Source organism: Misgurnus anguillicaudatus, chromosome 14, assembly GCF_027580225.2.
Source record: "Misgurnus anguillicaudatus chromosome 14, ASM2758022v2, whole genome shotgun sequence".
In the NCBI taxonomy this organism is placed as follows: domain Eukaryota; kingdom Metazoa; phylum Chordata; class Actinopteri; order Cypriniformes; family Cobitidae; genus Misgurnus; species Misgurnus anguillicaudatus.
The window spans coordinates 15,173,654-15,192,620 of NC_073350.2; the positions used below are offsets into that span (position 1 = coordinate 15,173,654).

Sequence of the window (18,967 nt, forward strand, 5' to 3'; positions counted from 1 at the left end):
CCCCTGTCACTCATAAGCTCCCTCTCCTAATATCTCAGAAGCTGATGTCCAAAGGTAAGACGCAACCCAAACCCGCTATGCACAATGACTGTATAGTGCTGTGGTCGCCTGCCTATGATGTTTCCCAAATGTTACAACTCTTCATTCTCTCCTTTTTTGGAAAAACTACTTTCACTTTGCGCCTTCCATGTTAGCTTAACAACTATCTTGAGCCTTTTTCAAAGAGTATCTAAACATTGGCATTACACAAAGATTGAATCAAGCCCTTTGTTCCTATGCATGTTTGTGTGTTCGTTGAGAATGTCCATTGCATGGAAAGCATGAATTTTGGAAAGCTTAAAGGAATAGTCCATTTTCTTAAAAGAAAAATTCAGAGAATTTCTCACCACCATGTCATCCAGAATGTTGGTGTCTTTCTTTGTTCAGTCCAGAAGAAATTATGTTTTTTGAGGAAAACATTGCAGGATTTTTTTTCATTTTAATGGACTTAATGGACACCAACACTTAACACTTATCTCAACACGTAACAGTTTTTTTCAACGGAGTATCAAAGGACTCTAATCGATCCCAAACGAGGCATAAGGGTCTTATCTAGCGAAACCATTGTCATTTTTGACAAGAAAAATAAAAAATATGCACTTTTAAACTACAACTTCTCATATTCCTCCGGTCCTGAAAGCGTCAGCGTGACCTCACACAATACGCCATGACGTCAAGAGGTCACAGAGGATGAAACTCCGCCCCAGTGTTTACAAATGTGTTGCAAGAGGACCGTTCCGATGTTGTTGTATGTCGAATGATACTAATTAATGTCTTTGTGTCAGTTTATTGTTTAAAATGGTCCGCAAATGTGCGTTTTATATATGTAACACGTGACCTCTCTACATCACTACGCATTTACCTAGACGAAAAGTTGTGGTTTAGAAGTGCATGTTTTTTGTTTTTCTTGTCAAAAATGACGATCGTTTCGCTAGGTGGGACCCTTGTGCCTCGTTTGGGATCGTTTATAGTCCTTTGATACTCTGTTGAAAAAAACTGTTACGTGTTGTGATAAGTGTTAAGTGTTGGTGTCCATTAAAGTCCATTAAAATGAGAAAAATCCTGCAATGTTTTCCTCAAAAAAACATAATTTCTTCTCGACTGAACAAAGAAAGCCATCAACATTTTGGATGACATGGTGGTGGGTGAATTGTCTGGATTTTTCTTTTAAGAAAATGGACTATTCCTTTAAGCTTGAGATGTACTTACACAATTATAACTCTTTAATGTAAATTATGCATGTATTTAGGGCGGTTCATTTAGTTATAATCAATTAAATTAAATTGGTAATAAAACAAGCAATATATGAAGAGCTCAGATGCAAAGGCGCTAAATGTCACCTCCTTCAACACTATAATAATGATACTGACCAAATGCTATTGGCATGTGTTATATTCATCAAATACTTTCGCTTCAAATCTGCTTAATCCCGGCCTCAGGCCATTTGGAAATACCGCTTAGTTGGCAGAATCCAGTAAACTCCACGGCTATTTTTCAGAAAAGTTCTCAAAGTGCACAGAAGACCAATTTGAAACGAGGGTGGATCACATCCAAGTTTGAGTCCCTTGTGAGTACTTGGACCCGAATACAACACGAATGTGGCAAACACATGCATCACAGCGCCCCCTAATGTGTAGTTCAGTTTCTTCAGTTTTACATTCTGAATTCTGACTTTTATAATTTGCAATTTTTCTAGTTGCATCTTTAGTGATTTTGCAAATGTTTACTATGTCTTGTACAATGAAGTGGATGTTTTGCCAATAAAAGCTTGCACTTAAAGGGTTTTGCAGTCAAAGATGGTCCAATTTGTTCAAAACCAATGAAATGACTGAATGTGAAATAAAGGCATTTTAATTACTGACCAATAACCTTTTCATTGCCATTAAAGTGAAATTCCTGAACCTAAACCTAATAAAAATGTTCATTTACATGAAAAAATGTCAGACGCACATCTGAACTCTTCATATGGACTTATGTGTCTATGCTTTTAAATGATCCCAATTTCGAAGCTTTTCTCAGTAAATCTCATATAAATTCAATAATTCATGTAATGTCTTATATTCCACATTACACTATTTAACAGCCCTATGATAATAAATGCTCTATTGCTTTATCTTTTAATAATAAAGTTAATGCACAAGATTATAATTTTGCTCCAAGAAATAATGCTGCTTGCTGTTTCTAGTCAACTTCACTTGCTTATCTAAATCATTTGCTGTATTGCCATTGTGATGCGAATCTCTTTGTCATATTCAACAGCTTAGCAGTTAAAGGGTCCGTGACACACGAGCCACGTGATGAAGAGAAGGAAACAGATTTGGACAGAGAGACGAGTTTGTGAGTTTACGTTGTTAAAAACTTTCTGTATTGTGCCACACTAAAAGCACCAGTATATGCTTCTCTTCTGTAGATCTGTGTGTGCCAGTTTGTGCTAAGGCACCATGTTACATTAAATGTTATGTGTGTGAGTGTGTGCGTGTGTGTGTGCGTTTATGAAGTATGTTTGGAGCATATGAATATGCGTGAGTATGCAAACCCACAAAGAACAAATGGATTGTGGGATTGTGTGTTTATGAAGTCTACTGTCCAAAGTAGTTTTACCCTTAGAAATTGTAAAAGTTATTTTAGTTTTAAACCAGGTTGTATTTTGTATGTTATACTTTTTGGACAGTAAATCCTTTGGTAATTCCTTGTCTTATAGCCTAAACATAATGAATTTTTATTATTATACATAAATTATAAATATTCATTTGCAGACATACAGTAGGCATATCGTAAAACTTAGTAAGAAGCAATTTTCGTAAAAAAGATGCAAATGTAGTTTTATCAAATTAAACTTTTCACATTTCGCTTTTTAAACGTCTGTGTGATTGTCACAATGTTTTCCACATCACTTCATGATATATTGGATGTTAATATATACTACTTATGAGCAGTGACCAATATTTTCTAAAGTACTTTTATGAACAATTTTCTCATTTTGTGAATTTTATTGTAATATTTCACAAAAAAATAAACGAGCCAGAACTGTGCATATTTAATCCTTCAACACATTCTCTTGAACTTGATGCTGTATGAAACACATTCACATTCATAAATTTCCTTTTAATCTCAAATTATTATTCTTTTTTTTTTTATTATTACTACCAAGCATTATCTCATTTTTGCAAAATTCTGTGTAGCATTTGACCATGCAAATAATAGTAAACATATATTTTGTTAAAACTCTGCAAATAATAAACCATGACAACGAGTGATCTAACTGTATAGTGTTGTTTCACAATGTCTCTGAGTTATATGGCTGTCTTCTTCACAAAACTCATTTTCAGGCTTTATCACCCAAACATGATATATACTGCCAATAAAACGCAAGTCATGAAAATCAATGCAATAATATTTTTCTTTTCATATGAGGGGCATTAATACCATGTGCTAACCAGAGACAAATTTGACATTTATTAATGACACATGTACATGTAATTATGTATTTTGTCTGTGTATAATGTTACATAAAGTTATTTATGTGTGGATAGATTTATGTATAGAGTGGGGGGAATGTGTTCATGTTTTTGCCATTTAAAATGTTTGTTAACAAAATGACACTCGCTCTTTAAAGACACATGCATCTTGTGTACACGGACTGTAAACATTTCTAGATTTTGTTGTTATCATTGTAAAATAAACTTTATTCCTGAAATCATCTTGTGTTTCAAAGTTATTAATTATAATGAACATGTATCATTACAACTGTGAACATTTTATGTGTTTAAAAATAAGGTTTGCTTTTGCAGCTTTTATGGTTTTTAAAATGGTATCTTCTTATTAAAAAGTGTCTTCAACTTCATGTATCGGATGACGTCAACGTACCGCGAGAGCGATTCGAAGTTAGACTTCACCGTATAATTTCTCGAATCGCTCTCGCGGTACTTTGACGTCATCCCATGAAGTCGAACAAGCAAATAGTATTTGGTATTGATGCAGCCTGTGGCTGTATCCCATAATTCACTTCAAAGCTTGATCTGAATAAATTCCCGCGCAGATGGTGATTATGCTCAACGATAAGTCGTGTTCATGCAGTTCAAGTGAATTATTAGTAGACTTTGTGTAGCGTTTATGTGCACTCACCATGGGCTATGGATTATGCTTTCCAACCATTTGTCAGGTAATTATTAGAAGTATTGCTAAAATAAAATAAAATTTCACGGTGTTTTTTTGTTGTTGCCTTCAAATCTAAAGACTGAGGTAAAAAGTAAAATGTATTCGCTCAATGTGCAATGTATTTCTAAAGAGCCCTTACGTAGGCCATCTTCATTTCAACACCTGTTTTTTCCCAATTTATTCAAATTGTTAAGGCCAAGTCATTACAGATGATGACAGAACTGTTAAACCTATGAAGTTATTAAATAATATGTAGGAATGAATAGATAACGCTTTTGCTAAACGATATCGTATCCAGCAGGGGGTGCTGTAGTAACGTTACAGTATTTTAATGCACAGCTTTACTATTCCTGTGGTAGACGTACAGCTCCATCTGCCGGTGAATATTTAGGACAATATTTTGTATAGCATTTTTACCCTAATTAAATTATTTCAGCGTGTATTTCTGCAAACATTTTTGCCGCATTGTTTTATAAAAATATTTTATTAAATAGATTAATAACAGGAATAAATAATATATCATTGTAGTAACAAAAAATGCTCACTCGATGTTATCCTTAATAATTTGGTAATTGTATATGTAATACGTTTACATTAGATGGCAGGAGCGCAGATGGCATCCTATCACTGAGCGTTTCCAAGGAGATGATCTGCCTCCCAAGGGCAATGTCGTCAAGTAAGATGATAACAGCACAGCCCGTCAGCTGACATTAAACTGTGGAGACAAGATCATCGGCGGAGCGCCAGATCACTCATAGTGACACAGTCTGAGCCTTTATATACACATTATATACAATGAATTCTTTAATTAATAATTAATAAATACATATGAAGAAGTGTATACTCTATGAATAAAGTATTTAATTAATTCAGAATTATTTTAATATAATTGTAGAATTTAATTAAGGCTTGATTTATTTCACATATTTAATATTTTTTTAAAATCTGAAGTAAGGTAATAAATAAATAAATTACTATATATATATATATATATATATATATATATATATATATATATATATATATATATATATATATATATATATATATATATAATAATAAATTAAATAATAATTACTTTTAATGTTTTTACACATATTTTCTACAAAGTTTGTTTTGGTGCTATACAATATTGCTTTATATACACAATCAAATTTAGAATTTTACCTTTAATATAAAATAAACAAATTACATAAACAATCAAACAATAAATACAGCTAAATGAATACATTTAAATCCAATACTAATATTACGGTTAACATTTTTTAAGAGGTTTGATGCTATTTGATCATTAAACACAGGCTTAATGTATAAATGGCTCCAATCCACTCAATCCATTGTTCCAGGTTTTGTAATAAAGGAGCTCCACATCTCTCGGTAGGCAGGTATCCTCCCTCGGATTCTCTTCCTGGTGCCTGCCACAGTCTTTAGGATAGAAGCCATAGAGACGTAGTAAAGTCCAGCCAGCATCAGCTAGACAGGGATTCATAATGAATGATTAACATCACAAAAGACTGCACACTGTAGGATAAAAGAGCCAGACTTCATTTGCCGGTTGGATCTCCTTTCTCTCTCTCTTGTCTTCCATCGGAGGTCTCCATCAGGAGTTGGGAGTGGCCGCTGTCTTTGTAATAGAGGAGTGGGGAAGCCCTCGGCTGAGCTGTGGAAGAGAGGAGAGGGAAGAGGACCACTGTTCACACCCTGAGATGCTCTGCAGGCTGGAGGAGGAAGAGGAAATGTCTCTTTTGGAGCTTCAGCAGAGGGTGGACTGTATCATCACCCATGTTGGTAAGTGGATCATTCAGTATGGCTAAGGATAATGGGGGCTATGGACTGGGAGGGGGGGCATAAAGGGGGTGTGTGGCTGCTCTTGGTGAGATTTCGGCTGCTGGCAACTGTGCCTGGTGGAGGATATGAGTTCAGTGATTGTGGGGAAACATTGTTTTTTGGACACTGGTTGTCAATTAGACACAGTAAAATGTAAAGGACTTTATGGATACTACTGTGCTTTATTTTACCTCTGAATGTTGTGTATATGGGGGTTTCAGAGCAAATATTAATACAGATTTTTTTGTGAGATGTGATGTGTTTGCACAAAACTTGTTAGTAATCAAGTGACACTTTATTTGCGTCAAAATGTCTTAATCGAACAAATTTAGCTCATGGCACAATTCATTGTATCATTTGTCAGATTCGTCACATTTCAGGTTCCCCGGGCATCAAAGTGAAGTAGGTTATTGTGCCATGCTGCTATTACCTCTATCCTGCATAAGAGGCACTACTTACGCCTCTGCTGCAGGCCTCTGGGGACGTCAGCCACGTTACCATGGAAACTGAGACGGGCCAGTTCGCCATATTGATTCATGACAGTCCATGCTTTAGCCGCACACTCGCTGCTTCCTAAGTTTATTCCTGATTTTGACAGTATCCATCCTTTATCCATTCTCTAAACCAACACGCATGAAGCACATTTTTAACAATGATTAAACCGTTTGTTTCTAGTTCACAGCTCTGGTCTGCACTTTGGCTTTTGTGCAAATGTCCAAACCCTGCATAAAATGTTTATTGGTATTGGTAGTTCTTTTGTATTTGCTACCGATGCTGGCTTGTTTACACAAAGAGGAACAGGAAATTTATTATTGGCATCTCCACAGGGCCATTATCCTATAGCTGAGTGAGTCACAGATGTTATCATCCGGCCCTGTAATAGTAACATGACTAAACACTGAGAGGTTCTGCTTTTTGATTGGTCAACTGTGACATCATTCTTCTGTACATGTCAAGGCTCAGTGATGTATTGCACGTTATATGTAGAGCTCATGAATATTTAATAGGATGGCAGAGCAGTCAAGCGTTTTATAAAATAACAACAATAACATCTAAGCCTTAGTGAAATTATATTATTTACATATTTGCTCATGTCATTTATATTTTAACATAGGTGAGATGTGATTTGTTTAATAAAATACAGGAGAAAATAATCTTAATATGGCAAATGTAGAACCAGGTTGGATGTGGAAAATATGTTTGCGAGCAGACGTTCTAGCAGCATCATAAAAAAATTATATATTTTTTGCATTACATTATAAACACTACAATTTGGTGTAAAGTAAATTAACCTTTTTACAAGACTTTCAAAGATGTTTTAGCTATACAAATCTTTTACACATGAGTTTTACCCTAGAAGCAATTCAGACTCTTTTGCTGTGTAAAATAAAAAAATACATTATTCAGTCATCCCAAGCTAATCAGGATAAAAGGATTAACACGAACAAGCCAAATACTGGGCACTGACACATGAATAACACACACACACAGGAACACAAAGGATTTCTTGCAAATCAGCTGGAAAATACATTAATATCTGTTACTGGAACAGTATTATTTTTACAGAACCTAGTTTTTATATAGCGTACAAGCTAACAAAATGTTTACCGTGTTTAGCGCAATATAAACTTAAAACATATACATACAGTATATGTAGACACAGGAGGAGGTCTGCTTTGTAGTACATCCAAGAAAACAATGTCATCGCTCATTGTCATTGTTTCAGACTGCATTGGGAATATGTCAAAAAAATTCTCAAATCCTGGAAATGGGCTTCGTTCCAAGATACAAGCAATGTGAAAGTATCTCAAAAAACAGCAGCAGTGAGTGGTGACACGACACAGCAAATCCAAAAAGGTGAACAATGGGAAGGTCATAGTACTTCCTTCCCTGCCTCCACAACCCCCCCAAATCCTCCCTTCCCGCCCCATCTGCTTTTGTGCAGATGGGCCTCTCTTTCTATCTCCATCATAGGTTTTCCCTTTGAAGGCCACCATTTTGCACTTATGTCAATCAATATTCTCTAAACACACTGTCTAGACCTGCTAAAACCAATGCAGGTCTAACCTTTGACATGACCTTACCCAGTCAATATTAAAAACATACGTTTACATATTTGGCAGACACTTTTATCCAAAGCTACTTACAGCGAATTACAAGGAATACCTTTATTTCTTATCAGGATCAAACCCATGACTTTGTGTACTGCTAATGCAAACCTTATATTGAGTGTATGATATTCAATACACACAAGCAGAAATATACGGAGCCCCTAAGGGGACATGGAGAAAAATTAAATAAAGTTTAGTTTCGCGCGCACGCGTGAAAGGAAAAGTTTCATGTGCGCGCGTGAAAGTCAATATTAAAATTATACATTTACATATTTGGCAGACATTTTTATACAAAGACACTTACAGCGAATTACAAGGAATATCTTTATTTCTTATCAGGATCAAACCAATGACTTTTAGTACTGCTAATGCAAACCTTATATTGAGTGTATTATATTCAATACACTCAAGCAGAAATATACGGAGCCCCTAAGGGTACATGGAGAAAAATTAAATAAAGTTTAGTTTCGCGCGCACGCGTGAAAGCAAAAGTTTCATGTGCGCACGCGAAAGTTTCACGTGCGCGCGTGAAAGTCAATATTAAAATTATACATTTACATATTTGGCAGACAGTTTTATCCAAAGCGACTTACGGCGAATTACAAGGAATACCTTTATTTCTTATCAGGATCAAACCTATGACTTTTACTGCTAATGTAGGGCCCTATAATTTCCGCGATCACGGAATCGCGGAATTGACTAATTAACATGGAATCTAGTATTAACGCAGAATTTTGCGGAATTTTACATATTTTGAATAAAATTATGTTTTTGTGTGGTAGACGAACGTATGTCTAGGGGAAATGCAGACCGGGGGAAGAAAATCTTGGCGACATGCCCCCTCCCGTCGTTTCAGACCCCCTCCAAAACACTGAAACCATGGCGAAGCGGCTCTCCACGACTCTGCTTTCATCAGCGAAAAAATTAAGAAATTTTACGCTAAGCACTTAGTTCCGAGCAGGTCTCACATGACTTTTATGTGACCGGAGAACTGTTATTTTGAACTGTTACCTAAGGGTACACGGAGAAAAAATTAAATAAAGTTTAGTCTCGCGCGCACGCGTGAAAGCAAAAGTTTCATGTGCGCGCGTGAAAGTCAATATTCAAATTATACATTTACATATTTGGCAGACATTTTTATCCAAAGAAACTTACAGCGAATTACAAGGAATACCTTTATTTCTTATCAGGATCAAACCCATGACTTTTTGTACTGCTAATGCAAAAAATTATATTGAGTGTATTATATTCAATACACTCAAGCAGAAATATATGGAGCCCCTAAGGGTACATGGAGAAAAAATTAAATAAAGTTTAGATTCACGTGCGCACGTGAAAGTTTCGCGCATGCACATGAACCTATCACGCGCGCACGGAAAAACGAAAGTTTCATGTGTGCACGTGAAAGTTTCATGCGCGTGCGCAATAGTTTCATGTGCACGCGCTAAGGTACCATGTGCGCACACAAAACTAAACTTTAAAAAAAATTCTGCACATGAAAGTTTCACGTGAGCACCCGAAAGTTTCACGTGAGCACATGAAACTAAACTTTAGATTTTTTACTCTTGTGTCACCTTAGGAGCTCGGTAGAAATATACTTTATGTGGGATGATTTTATGTAGATAACAGTAAATTACTGTAAATAATGTTAGCTGGGTTTTCACAGGCAGGGCCACATCTTCACAATTTTGGCATCTCATATGTTGAAACCCAGATTGAGTTTGAGATTTACTTTGTTTTTGTTTTTCCCGTCTGCGTGGAAGAGCTCATACAATTACACTGTTATCTCAGCTAATGCAGGCCATTAGACTGAACCTTCGGACACGCTCTCACAATAAAACATGATCTCTCTTTGCACTTAGTGTCCTGTCATCTGTCTCACAGACACTTGCTCGGCAGGAGGCTGAGCTTTAAAGAGATAGACAGCGAGGTAGAGAGAGAGAGAGAGAGAGAGAGAGAGAGAGAGAGAGAGAGAGAGAGAGAGAGAGAGAGAGAGAGAGAGAGAGAGAGAGAGAGAGAGAGAGAGAGAGAGACATTAAAATATGGACATTGGTGTAAGATGCATGACAAAAATAGCACTGTGAGATCTTCCAAAAATAATGACATTGTTATTATCACCTACAGATTATCTGTAAAACACCCTAGTGTGAAGCGTATAATCTAATGTCACAGTTGCACATGCTTTATTAATATTTGGTGTCAGAAGCATCCAGATTAATAGTTCATGTGCAGAAAAAAAACTTGCCTGTATTGTGGTTGGTTGCTAGGTTTGGTATGTTGATGGTCAGGTAGATTTAATATAGTTAGGAAGGTGCTGCTAGGGAGTTACTAAACCCTATTTTTATTTTCATAATTTAAAATTTCTTTTGGTTTGTAAGTGTGTGTTATTACATGTTAATGATCTCCAAAGTTACAAATTCCAAAGTCTACGATGACGCGCGTTATCGTCTCCAACTGAAATGTCTTTTCTTGGACTACAATGAACGCAAGGATTGTAGGCAACAGTTACTGACTTACAGCGTGTAAGTAGTCTATGTTTTCATATTTAAAGAATTTACAACTGACTATTCAAACTATGATAGCTCTTGTTGTTTCTACGATATTATCTCTTGTTTTGGGAAGTGATCTTTCAAATATGGTACATTTCCACCAGATGCTTGAGGTATTCGGCCAATCACAATGCACTGGATAGCTGGCCAATCAGGGCACACTGCGCTTTCTAAGAACGATGAGCTTTGTAGTAGACGTGTTTCAGAGTGGTGGGGTATAGAGAAGCAACACTAATGTACACCAGGTGAGAAGCTCAGTGGCCCGTCATGTCTAAAATTCGACACATTATTTTCTATGAGTGTACACACACTGGTCCGCAGCTCTCTCTCTCTCACTCTGGATAAGGCTTAAAGTGGTGCCACGCCACAAAGCATCATTTACATATCTTAACATTAGATTTGTCCCAAATAATTGTACAAACTGACTCCACCCTAGGATGCAGAATACATTGATTTGTCTGGAATGAATGGGAAAACAGGGCAATAATACAGCAAAAGTATTACTTGATTCTAGGGCTGCACGATAAATCACACACGATTGTCATGCGCATCTAGTCACTAAAACCATAGTTCACTGACAAGCTAGGCAGTATAGTAACGGAAAAATTGCCTGCGATAATGAATGTGATACTGCCTAGTTTTTCAGTAAACTATGGCTCTGTGTAGTAAATGCCGCTCCATTTGAAAGCAGGTGATGGCGATGTACTACTATTCAAGGAACCGGCTTTACTGACGAGATGCAAATGACAATCATGCAATTTATCGTGCAGGCCTACAGTACTTGATTCTACCACAAATTAAAAATCAAAGAAGAAAACCATATCAGGTTTTCCAACCTCATATCAACCCCGTCATAAAAATCTTAGATCTCTAAAAGAAAACTGCAAAATTGTAGATTGGTTTTCACTACCAATGGATGAAGATATATGAAGAATCTGTGGTTAAAATTACTTTTTCAAGTAGGGATAAACTAAACGTTTGGGTATGAAAGATGGTTCAGTACCCACTTTATTTGGAACAACATGCATCTCCTAACCACAACCTGTAAGTATAATTATAGCTACATACTTGCTTAAATGAGTGTAAAAATGTTAATGTCTATCGTCGTTTTTATTGCTTGGATTAATGATGAATGATATCGTTTTTTAAACTCTTATATTGTCAGAGAGTCATGTTAGCAAGTGGCTAACGCATGCTCACTTACGGTTTTGCTGTGACCCGGTTAGTTTACATAAATGCTTAAATAAGTGTAAAATTGTTAGTTTCTATCGTCATTTTTATTGCTTGGCTTAATGAGGAATGATGTCGTTGTTTAAACTCTTAATATATTGTCAGTGAGTCATGTTAGCAAGCGGCTAAAGCATGCTCACTTTCAATTTTGCTATGACCCGGTTAGTTTACATAAATGCTTAAATGAGTGTAAAATTGTTAGCTTCTATCGTCGTTTTTATTGCTTGGATTAATGATGAATGATGTCGTTGTTTAAACTCTTAAAATATTGTCAGAGAGTCATGTTAGCAAACGGCTAACACATGCTCACTTACGGTTTTGCTATGACCCGGTTAGTTTACATAAATGCTTAAATGAGTGTAAAATTGTTAGTTTCTATCGTCGTTTCTATTGCTTGGATTAATGATGAATGATGTCGTTGTTTAAACTCTTAATATATTGTCAGAGAGTCAAGTTAGCAAGCGGCTAACGCATGCTCACTTACGGTTTTGCTATGACCCGGTTAGTTTACATAAATGCTTAAATGAGTGTAAAATTGTTAGCTTCTGTCGTCGTTTTTATTGCTTGGATTAATGATGAATGATGTCGTTGTTTAAACTCTTAATATATTGTCAGAGAGTCATGTTAGCAAGCGGCTAAAGCATGCTCACTTACGGTTTTGCTATGACCCGGTTAGTTTACATTAATGCTTAAATGAGTGTAAAATTGTTAGTTTCTATTGTTGTTTTATTGCTTGGATTAATGATGAATGATGACGTTGTTTAAACTCTTAATATTCTGTCAGAGAGTCACGTTAGCAAGCGGCTAACGCATGCTCACTTACGGTTTTGCTATGACCCGGTTAGCTTACATAAATGCTTAAATGAGTGTAAAACCAATAGTGTGTGTTGTTGTTTTTATTGCTTGGATTAAGGATGAATGATGTGTATTGATGTCGATAATGTCTTCTCAGTAAATGATGTTAGCACAAGGTCAATACATGTTGCACAATTGTTGGTCTGTGCCACTGATCTGTGGTCTGTGCGGAGACTCTGTCAGTTGACCAATCAGAGTAGAGTAGGCTACTGAAAGGTGGGGTTTAGGCAGACTGAGTAGTTGAACGGCTTGGGGGTCTCTGAGAAATGGGGTAATTTTAAATGTATATTTTGAGAAAATTACAGTGTTTTTTGACCTTGCATGCATTTAAACCTGTTGTCCGGGACTTATAAACAGCGATAGGATGCTTAAAATTGGCATCTTACTGGCTCTTTAATACTTATTTAAAAGTCAGAAATGTTCTTTGACCTACGTATACACATACTGTATATATGCATGCTTGCAGCTGTGATGTTTCTGTGTCAGTAGATTACAAATAGTGCCTACTTTTACAAGCACAAGTGTTTCCAGCCACAGGAATGTCTGATTTTATGGAGCTTCTGTTGGGTCCACTATGGAACATTAACTACAATCTTATTTTCCATAAACCCTTGGCTCATGCAACCATGAAATCACTGTATAAATATTCTTCTTGTTTAAAGGCGATACTCATTAGCTCTCAGTTCAACATTACATTTCCTTTCCACTGGTGACGTGCCTGAAAAAAGTTGAGACCTCAGGTTAAGATTTAACACTCAGTGGCACATGATGCAGTCTCATGTGTGAGTTTTTGTGGGGAGGGGTCTTTGTGCGTGTGTCTGAGACGCTGAACTCTGTTTTGGGGTGGAGAGGGGAAAAGGAGTCGTATGTTTGTGAGAGGTTCTTCCTGATGTTCTCTAACCGCCGAACGCTGCACAGGGATGAATGTCTCAAAGGCTGCGAGAAAGGAACAGGAAACTACCCTTGATTCTGGAATTCTCAGAGGATATTTGTGGAAATTATGTCAATGTATTATCCATGTACCAGAGGCAAAGGCTCCTTTGATATCAACCTTTTAGAAACTCAGAAATAGGAGACAACTTGCAAGAGAGAGACGTTACAAGGGAAAAGTAGAACATTTGTGGGTCGCAGTGGCTCCTGGGACCACTTGCGCGGCACGGGACCATCGGCACTATGGGCTCAGTTATGTGTAAGTCATTTTTAAAAGCATTTGTGCCTGAGGCAGGACTGTGTTAGCTATGATTTTATGTTGCTATTGCCTTGTCTGTATAAATATATAGACATTTTTGGAGAAGCTATAGCTGTGTTCACTATGACTGGGTAGTATGAGTTGTTTCTTTGAAATACAGGATTATGGGTTTGGTAATGCTTAAGATGAATAGAAATGTGACACAAAAATGTGCCAGTATTAATCCTGCTGAGCAGTTTTGCTCAGTCTGACCCTGCTGGGCAACTTTTGTTTGTGGTACAGGGATTAGTCTGAGTGAGGTAAGGGGATGTGAAGACTCACTGGGCAAAAACACACACCCTGGTTTTACTGTATCATTACAATGACTTTTCACTGACTTTAACATTTACACCATGACTTTTTGTGCTTCTAAGTAACGCAATGCTGTACTGAGCTATACAGGAGCACATAAAATCTGTTGTTTTACTACTAAAAAAACTCTATTTTTGTGCATTTGCATAGCAGGAACTGTTTGCTTTACTTAACCTGATCTCAGAAGTAAACCGGCTTGTTTTATAGTGCTGGTTCAAAAAAACAGAAAATAACAGAAAATAACACGCCTAACCTACCCCAACATTACAATCAAACAGATCATACTGACAGTGTCATGAGATAGTAAGGGCGCCCTAAATTGTTATTTGTGTAAACAATTTTAAACATTTCGCCCTTACAAATTTTTCAAACCTCTATACTGAACTACAAGTATGCTGCAGGTATTCGCTTGGGGTGGTATGAATCATAATGATGGGAAGGGGAATTTATAGAAAAGATTCATAAATAATGTTTTCTTTTATTACAGTAGAATATTGTATGTCTGCTTTTATTGTGTTTGTTTGTGTGTGTGTGTGTGTGTGTGTGTGTGTGTCTTTGTTACTGTAGGTTAAGGTGCATGCAAGGTCAAAAAACACTGTATTTTTCTCAAAATATAAATTTAATATTACTCAGAGAACCCCAAACGATTCGTGTGAAGCCGTTCAACAAATCTGTAAGCCTAAACCCCACCTTTCGATAGCCTACTCTGCTCTGATTGGTCAACTGTCTCCACACAGTCCAACAATAGTGCAACATACATTGATCCAGTGCTAACATGACTTGCTGAGAAGACATTATCGACATCAATAAACATCATTCATCATTAATCCAAGCAATAAAAATGACAACAGACACTAACATTTTTAAACTTATTTAAGCAAGTATGTAAGTTAACCGGGCCATAGCAAATCTGTAAACAGTAGTGCAACATGCGTTAGCTGCTTGCTAACGTGACTCACTGACAGTATATTTAGAGTTTAAACACAGAAATCAATACACCTCATTCATCATTAATCCAAGCAATAAAAACGACGACAGACACTAACATTTTACACTTATTTAAAGGACAAGTTCGGTATTTTACACTTAAGCCCTGTTTTTAGATTGTTTATGATGAAATAGAACGGTTTTGACTGAAATTTCGACATATGCGGCAACAACAACAATCCTTCCTAAAATGCATTAAACTTTCGTTTACAAAGACGTGAAACACACCGAGTGGTCAGGGGTGTTCACTGATATGCTCACACAAAAATCGCTGCAAAAGATGCATTCCAACAGGTTTTATCGTAGTTTTTGCCAACTCCATTGACTTGTATTAGATGTGCTGTGAGGTACGGTATTACTCCGCCGCCAGGAAGGAAATGGAGTTTGTTTGTATTCTTGAAATTGGCAAAGGTTGATTATCGCCACCAACTGGGCTGGAGTGTCTATTATTCAAGCTCTTATCGGAAGAATATACGGGTGTGAGGCGTTTGGAAAAATAGGTCCACAAGTTTACAACGAATGCTAAAACACCTGTTGGAAAGCATCTTTTGCAGCGATTTTTGTGTGAGCATATCAGTGAACACCCCTGACCACTCGGTGTGTTTCACGTCTTTGTAAACGAAAGTTTAATGCATTTTAGGAAGGATTGTTCTAGTGCACCTATACACACATTATAGAGGTGGGAGCTGAAACGAAAATTCTCAAGGCAGCCGCATATGTCGAAATTTCAGTCAAAACCGTTCTATTTCATCATAAACAATCTGAAAACAGGGCTTTAAGTGTAAAATACCGAACTTGTCCTTTAAGCAAGTATGTAAGCAACCGGGCCATAGCAAAACCGTAAACAGTATTTTAACTGCAACATGTGTTGCTAGCGCGGCTTACTGATAAGACAATAAAGTAAACCTCATACTTACAGGTTGTGGTTAGTAAATGCATGTTGTTCCAAATAAAGTGGGTACTGAACCATCTTTCATTGCCAAACATTTAGTAAATCTCTCCTTGAAAAAGTAATTTTAACCACTGATTCTTCACATCTTCATCCTCATCTTCATCAACAACACAAACTTGCCTTTACAGCTGAAAACACAGTATCATCCCAACATGATGTTTACACATTAAGTAGCTGAAGTGTCTGTGGGCAGGTCAAAGTTTTTGTGTTTCTCGAGGGCAAGACTGTAGGCGTAGATTATTATGCAAAGTTTTCGTATCTACGTAGATAGAGACAGGCAGAAGATTCAAACTATATGACGAATCATTTCAGGGTTTTAGAGTCGACTTCCTACTTTAGAGGCCAATAATTTTATTAATCATGCAATTTGCACATCATTTACATTGATAGACAACTACATGATACACTGCAGTACAGATAATTTTCGATTGTGGATCTGTGTGGCACTTTAAAGCGATACACATTTGGAGTTATTTTAGTTAATTTCCTTGCTTTTTTCAAGCTTATAGGAAAACAGGGATTTGGGAACAACTTCTGATGCAAAAAAGTACATCCTTTACAGAACAGTGTTTCCCACAGGATTTTGAGATACTGTGGCGGTGATGACGTCACATGCTGATTAGCATATATGTGACATCATTGCGTCGTGTTTTACTCTTTGATCCTTCACACTATATGGCATTTTAACACAACTGAATGCTATTTTTACATAGTTTCTGTTCTGTTGTCTATAAAAGAGTGACTTAACAGGACCCAGTAATGACCCACGACCCAGTAACTTTTTGTTTAATCCAATCAGCTCTTTCTTTAACTGCTGCTAAAAACGCGACATCGTCAGAAAAAATCACATTGAGGCTGTACTGATGTTGCTCTTCTCATAAGTGTTGTTGTGTTATGAGCGCTTTTTTATTTTAAATACGAGTGGTAGTTTTATTGTATATCCCGTATAGCGCAGACAATTTGTTGCAAATTCTGAAATATGAGAGAATACACGTTTGCTGTTACTACAGCCACAGTTAAATCAATATATGGGAAACACTGCAGAAGTAATCCACATGGCTCCAAGGGGTTAATAAAGGTCTTTTGCGGGTAATTGATGCAATATTGTGAGAAAAATATTTATATTTTACACGTTATAAACTGTAATAACTAGCTTCCAGTAATGACATCATCTTGAACTGACGCGAGTCACTGCACATCGTATCCACCATGGCAATGAACGCTCACTATGCTAAAACGCTCTTGTGAATCGCGTGAGTCCAAGATGGCGCCGTTACCGGTAGCTAGTAATTACAGTTAGTTACAGAAGCAAGGACACTTACTAAAATAACTCTAAAGGTGCTCATCTAAACATCTTATGGACATATGTATGTCGGATTGCTTGATGGTGAGTAAATCATGGGGTAATTTTGATATTAGGCTGGACTATCCCCTTAATGTTGTATAGTGCCAGCTCTGAGGCGGAGTATAACCTTAGGTGGAAGTGTGTGTACTGTAGTATATCCACCGCCGGAGAGGAGACTCCTAATCCAGAATCAACACATATTCTGGTCCATCCTTGCTTTTCTATGACCTGATAATTCACACTGCTTATGCGGGAACCACACACACATCTTATCCTGAGAGCTGAGGCAGGTTCAGCAAATGCAGAGTTATTCTGGGTTTTTGCTGCGGTATGGACGGATCTCTAAGGTATCACACCATCCCGTCTCGCTGCTGGGGATGTGGACGGTACTCGCTGGCAACTTCCTTTTCTCTGGTCCGCATCTCTGTGGGGGAAATGGAGTCCTACCATCGGTTTTTGAGAGTCTGTCTGGAAACAGATTTAGCTACTAGGAGAAGTATGCCTTCCTAAAACCAACCTTCCGCTTTTACTCTTTGCATGGGATGCTTTACTGCTGATGTGGTTATGAATAAATTATTATAGTGGTGCAGTGAGATCTAGAGAGGAGATGTGTTGCAGTTGGTTGTTGAAAGCGTGTAATTCTGTGAGTGTGTGCATAAGGAGCAGTGTTAACAGACAGTCTCTTTTAAAGAGGATTAAATGGCTGGGTCAGATAGGCGGCCTCATTCATCACTGAATAATTTCTGGTGGATACGGAAATGTTTGAGTAAAAATGTGAAATATTCCTGTGAATGACCTGGTAGTTATTGGGGTTTTTTGTGCAACGAAGCAGGATTGAAAGAGGAACTGTAAATGATCCACTAAGCACTTTTTTGGCCATTTTAATATGATTTCATGACTCACTGATAATCATTTCTACTTTTCAGATGTGCAGTTTTTTAATACTTTCTCTGCGCTTTCCATCTCCGAACACAGAAAAATTATTATTGCTCTCTGTCACATGTTTTAGTATGATCTTTGTCGTAGATTCTCTTAAAATGTATTACAGTACAAGAAATAATGACATAATGTCGATATGAGAAGGAGGTTTAAAATTAATGTAAAATTGGGCATTTAATGAATTTAAACTGAGAGAGGTCACGTAGAGATCCCCTCTGAAAAGCCTTCTTCTTTGGGGCCCCCCTAAGTACTGTATACGACAATCTGAGCCCCCCCAAACCTCTAGCATATATATTTATATATTATATCTGAGGTCAGGGGAGCTTAGATTGTAAATATTATAGATATTAATATTTTACATAAAAGATTGTGTAAGCATATGATTTATAAAAAAAACTTTAATAAACGTTAAAGGAGCATTTCACCCGTAGAAAC

The 18,967-nt window shown here is 36.9% G+C and overlaps 2 protein-coding genes across 15 annotated transcripts in view; both read left to right on the forward strand.

Moving 5' to 3' along the window:
* Positions 1–3,740, forward strand: part of slc4a10a (solute carrier family 4 member 10a) — a 51,911-nt gene extending 48,171 nt beyond the window's left edge. For 3 of the 5 annotated variants that reach the window (XM_055183895.2, XM_055183898.2, XM_055183894.2), the window contains one exon: positions 2,299–3,740. In XM_055183895.2, the coding sequence (XP_055039870.2) occupies positions 2,299–2,380 (82 nt within the window). In that variant the 3' untranslated portion in view covers positions 2,381–3,740. Of the gene's footprint in view, positions 1–17; positions 55–2,298 lie in introns of all 5 variants that reach the window. The other 2 variants (XM_055183896.2, XM_055183897.2) reach the window with 2 other exon arrangements.
* Positions 3,741–3,999: 259 nt separating this feature from the next.
* The window catches only part of mcf2l2 (MCF.2 cell line derived transforming sequence-like 2), a 104,956-nt gene continuing 89,988 nt past the window's right edge, over positions 4,000–18,967 (forward strand). For 2 of the 10 annotated variants that reach the window (XM_055183285.2, XM_055183287.2), the window contains exons 1-3: positions 4,000–4,201; positions 4,796–4,873; positions 5,791–5,985. In XM_055183285.2, coding sequence (XP_055039260.2) covers positions 4,153–4,201; positions 4,796–4,873; positions 5,791–5,985 — 322 coding nt within the window. In that variant the 5' untranslated portion in view covers positions 4,000–4,152. Of the gene's footprint in view, positions 4,202–4,795; positions 4,874–4,947; positions 4,963–5,790; positions 5,986–13,548; positions 13,959–17,865; positions 18,090–18,967 lie in introns of those variants that run through there. The other 8 variants (XR_012373181.1, XR_012373182.1, XM_073875955.1 and 5 more) reach the window with 7 other exon arrangements.